This window comes from Stomoxys calcitrans, chromosome 2 (genome assembly GCF_963082655.1).
Source record: "Stomoxys calcitrans chromosome 2, idStoCalc2.1, whole genome shotgun sequence".
Taxonomy (NCBI): Eukaryota; Metazoa; Arthropoda; class Insecta; order Diptera; family Muscidae; genus Stomoxys; species Stomoxys calcitrans.
This window is the reverse complement of record NC_081553.1, coordinates 184,518,350-184,533,494: the sequence shown is the minus strand read 5'-3', so window position 1 is coordinate 184,533,494 and position 15,145 is coordinate 184,518,350. Positions and strand designations below refer to the sequence as shown.

The 15,145-nt window shown below is 39.9% G+C and overlaps 1 protein-coding gene across 1 annotated transcript in view; it reads left to right on the top strand.

Annotated features, from left to right (window-relative positions):
- LOC106094466 (fatty acyl-CoA reductase wat) overlaps positions 1 to 15,145 on the top strand; it is a 166,229-nt gene that overhangs the window by 115,142 nt on the left and 35,942 nt on the right. The window contains exon 3 of the mRNA XM_059362814.1: positions 12,744 to 13,121. Within this exon, the coding sequence (XP_059218797.1) occupies positions 12,929 to 13,121 (193 nt within the window). The 5' untranslated portion in view covers positions 12,744 to 12,928. The remainder of the gene's footprint in view (positions 1 to 12,743; positions 13,122 to 15,145) is intronic.

Genomic DNA, 15,145 nt, shown 5'->3' with positions numbered 1-15,145 from the left:
GACTGTATAATACCCTACACGTACACTATAAGTACAATGTGGGACCTATATCCAATTATGAACCAATTTTGATGGACCTCGGCGAGCAAATATGTTTAAAATGTAAAAACTACTGTTGGCAAATGGCAACATTATGGCAAAGTACCCAAAATCTGATATATGGGAGCTATATCTAATTCTGAACTGTTTTCGAGCAAACTTATCAAATGATGTAGTAGTCGTCGAGGAAAGCGCTGTGCAAAATTTTGGCAAGATTTGTCAAGCAATGCGTTTGTAGTGGCTCTTAGGATGAAAATCTGGCGATATACATATATGACAGCTATATCTGAATCTGTGCCTATTTCTTTCAAATGCACCAGCAGTATCAAAAGTCGTAAGAAAATCCTTCCTGCAAAATTTCGACAGAATTGGAACACAAATGATCACTTTTTTTGCAATATTTCTCAAAATCGGACGTACATATATATGAGAGCTATATCTAATCTGAACCGATTTCGAGCAAACTCCTCAGAAACTGTGGCAGTCGTCGAAGAAAGCGTTTTGCAAAATTTGGGCAAGATGTAACAATAAATGCGTTTGCAGTGACTCTAGAAGTTAAAATCGGGCGATATATATATATATATATATATATATATGAGAGCTATATCCAAATCTGAATCGATTTCCATGAAATACACCAGTATTAATATTGAGAGTCAAGAGAAAATCCCTCCTGCCGAATTTTGAGAAAATCGGTAAACAAAAGACCATTTTATTGCAATATTACTGCAAATCGGAGGAACATATATATGGGAGCTATATCTAAATCTGAACCGATTTTGACCAAACTCTATGTATATTGTGCTAGTCATTGAGGAAAGCGTTGTGCAATATTTTGGCAAGATTGGTCAATAAATGCGCTTAGAGTGGCTCTAGGAGTGAAAATCGGGCGATATGTATATATGAGACCTATATCTAAATCTAAACCGATTTCCATCATTCCATTCACCAGTAATGTCGACAGTCGTAAAAAAAATCCTTCCTCCCAAATTTCGAGAGAATCGGTTGACAAATGACCATTTTATTGCATTATTACTCCAAATCGGACGAACATATATATGGGAGCTATATCCGGATCTGCACCAATTTTTCCAATTTCAATAGACTTCGTCTCTAGGCCGAAAGACATGCCTGTACAAAATTTGAAGACGATCGGATGAAAACTGTGCCCTGTAGTTTGTACACAAATTAACATGGACATGTTTGTTTGTGTGTTCCTTATAGACTCAGAAACGGCTGAACCGATTTTTTTGAAATTTTCACAGATTGTGCATAATGATCCCGTGGTGAAAATAGGGTAATACATTTTTTGATATCTGAAGGGGGGACGGACCCTCCCCCTTACTCTAATTTTCAGAAACGCCACATCTCGGAGATGGGTGGCGCGATTTAAGCGATTCCTAAAACCTACTAAACATATATTTAGACGAATCCCGACAATATGGGACTCAAATGAAAGGTATTTAGGATAAGAAATCAAATATCCAATTGTCGGACCATGTGTTAGGGAGACCACTCCAACGGAAATATTTACCGACCATGGCATTATGGGACTCAAATGAAAGGTATTTGCGAGTAGAATACTAATCTAATATTCAAATGTGGGACCACGTTTCGGGGGATCCACCCCTTCCCCAAAACACCCCCAAACAGGATTTATTTACTTACCATGGGAATATTGGGGCTTAAAATCAAGGTATTTGAGTCTAGAATTCGAATCTGATATTCAAATATGGGACCAAGTGTTTGGGGGGCCGCCTCTCACCAAAAACATCCCACAAAGGGGATTAATTTACGACCATAGCAATATGGGGCTCAAATGAAAGGTCTTTGGGGAGTATAGCACGAATCTGATATCAATTTTCGGGAAAAATGTCTATGGGACCACTCCACCCCCACAACACCACCCAAATAGGAAGTATTTGCTGACTATTGTAATATGAGGCCCAAATAAGACGGTTTTTAGTGTAGAACAAGAATCCGATATATATTTTCAAGGCCAACTCACTGAGTGGCCGCCCATCCCGCAAAAGACCCCCAAGCCGGTCAAGTTTACCGACTATGGAAATATGGGACTCAAACTAAAGATATTTGGGAGTAGACCACGTATCATCAACATTAGAGGGGACGTCCCCCCACCATAACAACCTTCAAATAAGACGTATTTGCTCACCAAGACAATTTGGGTCTTGAAGAAAATGGAACTAAATATTTATAGTTTTTGGGGCCAATGCCCCAAACTGGACTTATTTGCTGACTTTTGCAAGGAGTTTAAATGAGGTTAGAAAACGATTTTGATATCTAATTTTGAGGCCAATGGTAATATAGGGTTTCAAATAAATGATATATAGATATATGAGAATAGAGCACGTTGCAGATATATTTTCCGGGCTTAGGGATTGAGGGACCACACCAATCCCCAAAACATCCCAAAATCGGGCATATTTACTGGCCATGTCAATGTGGAGCTTAAATAAAAGGTATTGGGGGGTAAAGCAAAAATTGATATCCACTTTCGGGACCAGTTTTCTTGGGGATACCCCTTTCCCAAAAAAACCCACAAACAGCAATTTTTGTACTGACCATCGCAATATAGGGCTCAAATAAAGGTATTTGGGAGTAGAATACGAATTTGATATTCAAATGTAGGGCCATGTATTTTAGGCATGACCCCTTCTCCAAAATACCCCCTAAAGGGTAAACATTTTTCGACCATGCCAATATGTGGCTCAAATGAAAGGTATTTGAGATTAGAAAACGAATTTAATAACCAATTTTGGGGCCATGTGTTTGAGGGACGCCTCATCGTTTAAACTCCCCTAAACCAATTGCAATATGGGGTTTAAATAAATGGTATTTGAAAGGAGAGCACGATGCTGATATTTTTGCAGGGCCAAGTAACTGGGGGACCACCTAACCCCCGAAAACCACCCCTTAATCAGATATCGTCGGAATATCGGGTTGAAATAAAGTATTTTAAGAAAGGAGTACACCATACATCTAAACTTAAATTCGTAGACCAATAAAGATCATATGGTATTTCACTAAAAGCTCTTTAATTGTCGAAAATAATCATACCAAGGAAACTTTTGCTTCATATAAAGTAAAAGAGGGAGCAGCGGAGCGGGCCCGGGTCAGCTAGTTATATTGGGTTGCCCAAAAAGTAATTGCGGATTTTTTAAAATAAAGTAAATGCTTTTTTAATAAAACTTAGAATGAACTTTAATCAAATATACTTTTTTTAAACTTTTTTTCTAAAGCAAGCTAAAAGTAACAGCTGATAACTGACAGAAGAAAGAATGCAATTACAGAGTCACAAGCTTGAAAAAATTTGTCAACGCCGACTATATGAAAAATCCGCAATTACTTTTTGGGCAACCCAATATATAAATTTCTCTTAAATTTCATTTATAATTCTATATACTTTTACAGGAAATTTATAAAAACTTTTCTAAAATACTAAAAATAACTGGATTTCGGTCTCTTTCTCCTCTTCCGATTTCCGCAACATATCGTCTTCGACCGATCCAGGTATAGGCTGGCTGTTTGGAAATATTTCCTGGATAGAATTTGCAGGAATACATTCCTCATCGTCACTTATGATTTGTTGACTTTGTGAGGCCTCACATTGTTGAACAATTTTTTTGTTCACATGTTTAAACTGATGTAATTATAATTAAATTATGTTACATCTATATACAAAGGGTGATTTTTTAGGAGCTATAGGAAAGTTTTTCAAAAACAAAAAAAAACACATAAAATTAAGAAATATTCATGAAATCTTTATTTGAATCGATAACACGGTCCATATAGTTTAATGTTTGAAGATTATTTCATGCAAATGTTGACCGTGACTGCGCCTAAAATGGTCCATCCCCTTAGTCCAATTTTGGCATACTCTTTCTAACATTTCGGCCGGTATCTCACGAATAAATGCTTCAATGTTGTCTTCCAATGCGTCAATTGAAGCGGGCTTGTCTGTATGGACGTGAGCTTTAAAATAGCCGGCCGGTCCCGAACGTGAAATAATATGTTCACCGAACTCGCCTCTCAATAAGTCCATTGTTACGCGTGCTGGGTGACATGTGAAACCGTCTTGTTGAAACCACATGGCAATGAAGTCAAGCTCTTGCATTCTGGGCAAACAAAATTTGGATATCATCTCACGATAGCGCTCATCATTCACAATTACGTTACGATTCGCATAATCTTTAAAGAAGTACTGTCCAATAATGCCACCAGCCCATAAACCGCATCAAACTGTGACTTTTTCTGGGTGACTGATCTCCACTCCAAAAACGACAATTCTTTCGAATTCTTTCGTGTTTTTATTAGAAATCACACAGATTATATTCCTTACTACCTAGTCGCATTTCACAACACAATGAAGCCTTTATGGATACCACTCACGGGCAACATATAGAGACCAAAATATTAAAAACTCAGAGTTAGAAAACGACCATCAACCCCTTAATAAACATATCCTACACACTTTACAACACACACACACAAGAAATGCGCAAGTGCCACAGCATTCATAACATGCAGTGACGGTCACACTTTAAGTGGAAAAAAGTCAACATTAATCCCCAACTAAGGCACCCATGAAAACAATTATTAGATAATAATTAAACCAAACATTCCCTTTTTTCTACCTTACCGCAACACACAAGAAATGAGCAACACACAAGAAATGAGCAAGACCCATAGCATACAGTGAGGGTCACACTCAATGAATTTTTATAACTCAATAATTGACGAACCAAATAGTTTCAATCCCACTTATCAGTTAAATCAACACCATCCCCCCCTTAAAAATAACACCCAGAACTAAAAACGTAGGATCCCAAATTCCTAATCGAAATAGCAGCTTACACAAGTTCGAATCCCCCATTCCCCTTACAAAAAAGGGCTACATAGTTTCCATATCAATGACAGTTTTATAACAACATGATGAGGATCCCACAACAAGAAAGGGTGACATAACATAGAGATCAATGTACAATGAGGATCCCCTAACAAAAAAGGGCTACATAATTTCCATATCAATGACAGTTTTATAACAACATGATGAGGATCCCACAACAAGAAAGGGTGACATAGCATAGATATCAATGTACAATGAGGATCCCCTAACAAAAAAAAGGGCTACATAATTTCCATATCAATGACAGTTTTATAACAACATGATTTGACCCCATTAAAGAAGTAATTAAGAAGTAATAAAGAAGTAATTAAGAAGTAATTAACTCTCCATGCATAATTAATGTGAATTTAAACAGTCCAACTTATTCTACTTTTTTTTATCCGATTTCGCTGAAATTTAAAACAGTGAGTAGTTTTAGGCCTCCCGACATCTGATATTTATATGGTCTATATCGGACTATATTTATATATAGCTGCCATATTTACCGATCTGCCGATAAAGGATTTGAAGCCCATAAAAGCTTTATTTATTACCCGATTTCGCTGAAATTTGCAACAGTGGGTTAATTTAAGCCTCCCGACATCTGACCTAAAAATTGTTCAGATCGGACTATATTTAGATATAGCTGCCATATAGACCGATCTTCCGATTATGGGTCTGAATTCCATAAAAGCTTTAGTTTTTAACCAATTTCGCTGAAATTTGAACCAGGGAGCTATTTTAAGCTTCTCGAAATCAGATCTGAATATGGTTCAGATCGGACTATATTTAGATATAGCTGCCATATATACCGATCGGCCGATAAAGGGTCTGAAGCCCATAAAAGCTTTATTTATTAACAGATTTCGCTGAAATTTGAAACAGGGAGCTATTTTAAGCCTCTCGACATCTGATATTAAAATGGTTGAGATCGAACTATATTTAGATATAGCTGCCATATAGACCGATCGCCCGATTATGGGTCTGAATTCCATAAAAGCTTAATTTTTTAACCGATTTCGCTGAAATCTGAAACAGGGAGCTATTTTAATCTGATCTAAATATTGTTCAGATCGGACTATATTTAGATATAGCTGCCATATATACCGATCTGCCGATAAAGGGTCTGAAGCCCATAAAAGCTTTATTTATTAAGTTATCCAATTTTCACCGGATTGTGACGAAGTGGGGTTTTCATATATACCCGAGGTGTGTCCAAAGTTCGGCCCGACCGAACTTAATGCCTTTTTACTTTTTTTTTTTTAAGTTTCTTTAAAATCTTATCCCAACTCCTTCCAATTTCTACGCCACTGCCATCAAATCTGCCAGTACGAAATGAGTTTTATTAGCAACAACAAAAGGCTACAAAGCCTTTGCTTTTGCCGCGGCCACAAGCGGCAGGAACAGTGGGAGAGTGGCAAATGGCACTTTAGTGCAATGCCACCGCCTCTCACTCGTTCCATTATGCCAAAATCATCTATGACTATAAGGGCGAACAACAAAAGCTGCGTTAAAGCGTTATGTCTGTCAGTGCGTCAGAGACAAAGTGGCGCCATGGCATGCCACACCACTCTTCACTGTGCCACGGGGCCCTTGTAGTAATGGTGGCAGTAGCATCATATCATTAACATGATTATTATCATTGCCTGTGGCTCAGATAGTGGCATTGGTGGCAGATGCATCATAAACTCTTATGAACATGCAACTATGACCTCATCATTGGCGGCGACAGCGGAAGTGGCAGCAGCAACATCACCACCAGCAGCAACACCACTCGCCCTGTCGCCATGCAATGCTAAAGCGATTGCAACAACCACATCAACTAACCAAGCATTGGCAATTGTTGTAAAATTGGCCCGTGTCAGTGTCGGCGCGTAAATGTTTCGCGGTTTTTTGCTCGTTTTAATTTCGTTTCTGTTTAATTTTATTTAAAAAAATGCACACAATATTATTTAATGTGCTTCTCTATATACATGTACATGAGTGTGTGTGTGTGTGTATATATATATGTTTGAGAGAGTACTTAACTCTTTTTTAAAAGCAAAGAGTTTGCATTGACTCATATATGAGTTTGTCTGTCTGTGTTTCTTTGTTTTTGCACATATTTTTATATCTGGCTGTGTGTGTGTGTGTGTGTGTGTGAGTTAAAACACTAATTATATGCGCACATTTTGTTATTAATTAACTAATTAATGTAAATATGATATTAATCCACACATAACTATTTTCACTTAACAAAAGATGCGGCGCAAAAAAAAACTACTCTCTCAAACACACACACATACAAAAAAAAACAGTTCAACATTTATGAATGAAACCAGCGGCTGCGGTTACCTATTTGGCACCTTAAATATATGCAAAGTTTTAAACACCTTAAATTGCGTTGGGGATAACAGAAAAATAAACGTAAATTTAAAAAAAACAAGTAAAAAGGCGTTAAGTTCGGCCGGGCCGAACTTTGGATACCCACCACCTCGGGTATACATGTAAACCACCTTTCATCAAAATTCGGTGAAAATTTCATACCTTATACTCATATACCTCATACCGATCTGAACTATATACGACACGGATGTCGAAAAGCCGAACATAAGTCACTGTGTCAAATTTCAGTGAAATTGGATTATAAATGCGCCTTTTATCGGGCCAAGACTTTAAATCGAGATATCGGTCTACATGGCAGCTATATCCAAATCTGGACCGATTTGGGCCAAGTTGCATAAACATGTCGAAGAGCCTAACACTAAGCACTGTCCCAAATTTCGGCGAAATCGGACAATAAATGCCTCTTTTATGGGCCCTAAACCTTAAATCCAGAGATCGGTCTATATGGCAGCTATATTCAAATCTGGACTGATCTGGGCAAAATTGAAGAAGGACGTCGAAGAGCCTAACCAAACTCACTGTCTCAAATTTCAGCGACATCGGACAATTAATGCGTCTTTTATGGCCCAAAAACCTAAAACCTAGAAATCGGTCTATATGGCAGCTATATCCAAATCTGGACCGATCTGTGCGATATTGCCGAAGTATGTCAAGGGGCTTAACTTAACTCACTGTTCCAAATTTCGGGGACATCGGGCAATAAATGAGCATTTTATGGGCCCAAAACCATAAATCAAGAAATCTGTCTATATGGCAGCTATATCCAAATTTGAACCGATCTGGACCAAATTGAAGAAATATGTCAAAGGGCCTAACACATCTCACTGTCCCAAATTTCAGCAAAATCGGATAATGAATGTGGCTATTATGGGCCTTACACCATAAATCGGACGATCGATCTATATGGCAGCTATATCCAAATCTGGACCGATCTGAGCCAAATTAACGAAGGATGTCGATGGGCCTTACACAATTCACTGCCCCGAATTTCATCAAAATCGGATAATAAATGTGGCTTTTGTGGGCCTAAGACCCTAAACCGGAGGATCGGTCTATATGGCAGCTATATCCAAATCTGAACCGATCTGGACCAAATTGAAGAAACATTTCAAAGGGCCTAAGACAACTCCCTGTCCCCAATTTCAGCGAAATCGGACAATAAATGTGGCTTTTATGGGCCTTAGACCCTAAATCGGAGGATCGGTCTATATGGCAGCTATATCCAAATCTGGACCGATCTGAGCCAAATTTACAAAGGATGTCGAAGGGCCTAACACAACTCACTGTCCCAAATTTCAACAAAATCGTATAATAAATGTGGCTTTTATGGGCCTAAGACCCTAAATCGGCGGATCGGTCTATATGGGGGCTATATCAAGATATAGTCCGATATAGCCCATCTTCGAACTTAACCTGCTTATGGACAAAAAAAGAATCTGTGCAAAATTTCAGCTCAATATCTCTATTTTTAAAGACTGTAGCGTGATTTCAACAGACAGACGGACAGACGGACGGACATGGCTAGATCGTCTTAGATTTTTACGCTGATCAAGAATATATATACTTTATAGGGTCGGAAATGGATATTTCGATGTGTTGCAAACGGAATGACAAAATGAATATACCCCCATCCTTCGGTGGTGGGTATAAAAATATATAAAAAACAGTGGATTACAATAAGCAAGAAAATTGTTGTATACCCACTACTATAGATTCTCAGCCAAACTTATTTTGCACCCAAATCAGGTCATTGGTGTAGATGACGACTTTAAAAGTTGTTGTTGTTGTTGTAGCCAAATTTTCATGTGGAGGTGGCGATCCTCTTCAAGCTCCTGTGGGTAAGCAAGCTCGTTCCGTAACCGCTGATCGCAGCACGTTTATCTATCAGAAGAAGGTCGACTGGGTCGGCTTCAGAGAGTTCATCAATCGCTGATTTAGTGACCTGGCACCACCCTACCATGATCTAGGTGCTGAGCTAAAAGTTCAAGACATCACTAAAGCAGCAGCCGCTCGCTTTAAACCAAATTCAAAATTCAAATTTTGCCCATGAATATTCCACTAAGGAACAGGGGCAAACTTCTCACATATCAATGAGTGCAGTCCGATTCATGTTTAACCTCAATGATGAGGGACCTCCTTTTTATAGCCGAGTCCGAACGGCGTGCCGCAGTGCGACACCTCTTTGGAATGAAGTTTTACATGGCAGAGTACCTCACAAATGTTGCCAGCATTAGGAGGGGAAAACCACCGCTGAAAATTTTTTCTGATGGTCTCGCCAGGATTCGAACCCAGGCGTTCAGCGTCATAGGCGGACATGTTAACCTCTGCGCTACGGTGGCCACCTTTAAACCTGCCGGTGGAATACCCCAGCAGCTGCCTAGTTTCCGGAGGCAAGCAGTGGTATTCGCAGACGAGCGTGATCGAATTTGTTCCACGGACCCTTCTAATCCGGACCCTACTTAGCGAGCTGAATTTAGAAAAAAAAAGTAAGAGCATGATAAGTTCGGCCGGGCCGAATCTTATATACCCTCCACCATGGACTACATTTGTCAAGTTCTATGCGCGGTTTCTCTTTTTAGGCAAACAAAGAATATTGAAAAAGAACTGTTATGCTATTGGGACTATATCAAGTTATAGTCCGATTAGGACCACAAGTGAATGCTGCACATTGCAGAAGTAATTGTGTAATATTTCAGTTCATTCGGATAAGAATTGCGCCTTGTAGGGGCTCAAGAATCAAAATCGGGAGATCGGTTTATATGGGAGCTGTATCAAGATATTGATCGATTCAAACCATTAAACCAAGAATGCGGCTTCAGTAGCAACGTGCCAGATGAAGCAGAAGTATTGGGAGAAAAGGAGAGGGGAGAAACGTCTATTCCGCAGAAAGAAAAAGGTAATGAAAAGACGTGAGTGTGACCGAATTGAGATGTACAGGAGTCAGAATGAAGTCCGGAAATTCTACTAAAGAATTAAACATCAAACCGATGTCTTTGGTGCAGGCACATCCCCCTGCAGAGACAAAGAAGAAAATCTGGTAACTGACACAGATAACATGCTGAGTATATGGAAAGAACATTTTACCCAACTGCTAATGTCCGACGTTGGCGGCGAATAGGATACCGCAGAACCAATCCCTGATGATGGTATAGAATGTTTACCTCCTAGTCAGAATGAGGTCCAAGTAGCAGTGACCCGACTAAAGAGCAACAAGGCAGCAGCAGCCGATGGGTTGCCCGCTGAACTATTTAAGACCGGAGGCGACACGCTGATAAGGCGTATGCATCAGCTTATCTGCGCAATCTGGCTAGAAGAACTCATACCCGATGATTGGAACCTCCTCATACTATGTCCCGTATACAAGAAACGAGACAAGACGGAATGTGCCAGCTACAGGGGAATAAATCTCCACCTCATCGCATACAAGATACTCTCGAGCGTAAAATTAAAACGTAAAGTCAATGAGATAATTGGACCCTATTAATGCGGTTTTAGACCTGCTAAATCCACCCTAGACCAGATATTCACACTGCGCCAAATCCTGGAAATCATCCGAGAAGGACAAATCAACACCTACCATCTCTTTGTTGACTACAAAGCCGCCTTCGATACTCCTTTAGGTTCAAAGGTATTTCAAGCCATGTCTGAGTTTGGTATCCCTGCAAAATTAATAAGACTCTGCAGGATGACACTTGCTGATACACGTGCCTCAGTAAGAATAGGAAAGAATCTGTCCGAACCACTTAATACCAAACGAGGTTTCAGACAAGGAGACAGCATATCGTGTGATCTCTTTAATATCTTGCTGGAGAAGATTGTAGATGTGAATAGATATGGCAAACTAATCACAAGAGAACACATGCTACTCGCCTATGCCGGTGAAAGCCTTTGAAAGAATCGAAAGAAAGTCAGTGAAAATGGATCTGGCAGTAAATGGAGATAAGATGAAATGGATGGTTTGAACTTCCAAAAAGCCTTGCACAACCGAGCAGATAAAGAAAATGGAGAAAGTAGGGAACCACAACTTATCTACCTCGGCACCGCCGTAACCGTAACGAATGACACCAGTTTTGAGATAAAGCAAAGAATAATACCGGCAAGCAGATGCTACTTTGGACTATGTAAGCAGTTTAGAAAGAAGGCCACCTCTTGGAGACGAAGATTACACTATACAAGACACTGATACTACCCGTGCTGTTATATGGTTCTGAAGCCTGGGTACTTGTCAAAGCTGATGAGGCAGTGCTTGGAGTGTTTGAGAGAAAGATTCTTCGTAAAATATATGGAACATTTTGCGTTAATGGAGAATATAGGCAACGTATAAACCACGAGCTGTATGACGACGATAGCATAGTTACACGCATCAAAATACAACGACTGCGTTGGCTAGGTCATGTTGTCAGAATGGTTGAAGAAGCTCCAGCAAAGAAGTCTTTTGAAGTCAAACCCGGTGGTACAGGCAAACCGGGAAGACCAAAAGTCCGATGGAAAGATCAAATTGTGGCAGACACCTCGAAGTTTCGAGGCAATTAGTTATTTAAAGGCGCCAATAACTCGCCTTGTCATCTCGAGTATCATTGCCACTCAGTATTTAATTAAGAGCCAGTGCCACCTGACTCCTCACTGAGACTCTCCTCTCGAAAATCGCTGACTGCCCGCGGCCGCATTTGCAGCTACTCCGCATACTCCACCATCCGCAACCTGTGGACGCGGCCGGTTGCTTTCAGCTAAGCTTCCAATGATAACAATGGGCACCACACAAGTCGCAGCTCAAAGTTCCAGCCTGTGTGGTGCTCATAGTTATCCTGTATCGGCCGGTATAGTGTGCAGCCAGCATTAATAAGAGTATAAACACCATTGAAATGTTCTTTGGAGGTTCTCGGCGGGATTTAAACCCACGCATTCTGCGTCATAGACGGCCATGTTAACCTCAATAGTCCGTTAGTTCGCAACTACTATAATAAATAAACATTTGTTAAAGTTTGGTATTAAAAAAACTGTTACAAATTCCCCCATGAACTCAGAGTGCCTCATTTAGTCTAGAGTAGCCAAAAGGCATGTTATGGACTAAAACTTAAATTGATAATAAATAATTGAACACTTTAATTAATAAAAATGCCATGAAAATATATTTAATACGACACCATCGCCAACATGATGACGTTACAGTATGAGAGAGCCTGTGAGCAAAAAAGCAGAAATGAAATTGTTTTTAAACACTAGCAGGAAAATTATGTCATTATATGAGTTTTTTTTCGCTATTGACAATTTCGCTTAATACAACTTGTCTGTTTTACTTTATTCAATGTTTTTGTGCCATATTAAATGCTATTTAGCAAGCACCAAAAATTTAATAAATCTAATTAAATTGTCTGTTTTTTCCCCCTTTCTTGTTCTTGTTTTCCTATTACAGACAATCAATTAGGTTTGGCCTGCACACATACGCAAAAAGTCATATTAGCTGGCCGCAGGACAAACAACAAACACTAGCAAAGGGAAACACTAGCGAGGAGACTGCCAGCGAGGGACAGTGTGGGCGAACACACACAAAGGGATTTGGTGCGGCATTAACATCATCACTTGCCGCAAACATTGGCCATGATTAATGAGATGGCAACAATACAAACAGACCTTAAATTCGACACTCACATAAAGGATTATACGACAAATATGAAAACGTTCAACAAATCCCACACCAATGGAAAACTTTCAATGAAAGCGGCAGCCGCTGCTGCACCTCTCCTCCTCTATCCAAAAGCTGAGGCCACCAACATTATGGATGTCATGCAGGGTAAGTAAAGAAACATCAGAAACACCAGCACCAGCACAAGCACCAGCACCAACTCAAGGACATGTGATGGTGATGGGTAATTAGTTGAGTTTCAAGTTGAAACTAGTGTGGGTGGAAAGGACTTTTAGAAAACTTTATTAAATTAAGGGATTTTTTTTTGTTTGATATTCACTTTACACTCTAATGAAGAAATGATTTTTTGCTGCTTCTCTCTCTCTCTCTCTCTCTGGGGATATTGAATTTATAGCTATTTGGAGATGAAGGTTTCATGTTTTCTTTATCAATTTTAGCTGTCAAAATTAAAAGCAGCAATTCATCAAATCTCATGAACTATTTTTAATGACTAGTGGACCTTTTCATTGGGCTGTCAAATACAAATGAATGGAATAATGGGCAAATTTTGACAAAAAAAATAACCAGTAAGGAAAGGCAAAAGTCGGGCGTTGCCGACTATATAATAAGAACAGCGAAACGGTCGGTAGTACGGCGAAAATCCTTTGAGGGAGCCAGATCGTGAGAAGACGAGGCTATTACTGAAAGGAAGCAAGAAGGAGGTCAATTAAGCTATTGGTATCATAACGGGACACATAGGACTACGAGTTCACTAATATAAAATCGGTGCGGCAAGTGATAGCATGTGTAGGATATGCGGAGAAGATGATGAGACGATGGAGCATTTCCTTTGTCATTGCCCGGCTTTCGTGTCCAACAGATACCAGTACTTAGGTGGAGACACAATATCAGACTTGAACCAACTTAGGGGAGTGGTATTGAAAACAATTATGGATTTTGTAAGTAGCACGGAATTCCTAAGTTAAAATTTTCTTTTTAGAGATTACTTTATAGTTTTCAGAGCGGTGTACATACGGCGGAGGTGTATGTCCATAGTGGCATGGGGCGGTTTAATATCTGCACCCTCTTTTTAACCTAACCTCACCTAAAGGTCATGGGAGAAGCCGTTGTACAAAATTTCACCCAAATCAGATAATAATTTCGGCCTAAAGAGGCTCCAGAAGTCAAGATCCCAGATCGGGTTATATGGCAGCTATATCAGGTTATGGACCGATTTGAACCATACTTTGCATAGTTGTCGAAATTCATAACCAAACACGTCATTCAAAAATTCAACGAAATCGGATAGGATTCAAGACCGCAGATCGGTTTATATGACGCTATATCAGGTTCTGTATCGATTTTACCCATACTTGACACAATTGTTGGAAATCATAACAAAACACCTCATGTAAAATTTCAGCCAAATCGGATAAGAATTTCGTCCTCTAGAGGCTTAAGAAGTCAAGACCCATTATCGGTTTATATGGCAGCTATATCAAAACATGAACCGATATGGCCCATTTACAATCCAAACCCACCTACACCTATAAGAAGTATTTGTGCAAAATTTCAAGCTGCTAGCTTTACTCCTTCGAAAGTTAGCGTGCTTTCCACAGACGGGCGGACCGACGGACGGACAGACGGACGGAAAGACGGACGGACATGGCTAGATCGACATATAACCTACATATGACCTATTCCGTACTGGCAAGCAGATGGAGTTATACTTTAGGTTCTCACTTCTTTGAGGAATTGTCTGAGTCAGCAGATGTGTACTCTTCTCCTAAAAAAGGTGTTGCTCTGCGGCACGCCGTTCTGACTCAGCTATAAAATGGAGGCCCCCTATCATTGAGCTTAAACTTCCATCGGACGGAGTTGTCGATACTCGTGAGCAAGCTCGTTCCGGTCTATACGATCAATCACTGCGGGAACATGAGGGCCATTGGTTAGTAAAAGGCGCCAATAATTCGCCTTGTCATATCGAGCAACACAGACACTCTGTTGTTAAGCAAGAACCCGAGGCGTCTTACCACTCCCTGAGACTCTCCATTCGATACCGCTGATTGTCCCCGACTACAGTTGCAGCTACCTCCGTAGGGAGCATTCCATCTTGGGGACCATCCCGGTAGCTCCCAGCTTTGCTTCTCGTAATAACGAAGAACACCACACAGATTGGAGCTTAAAACACG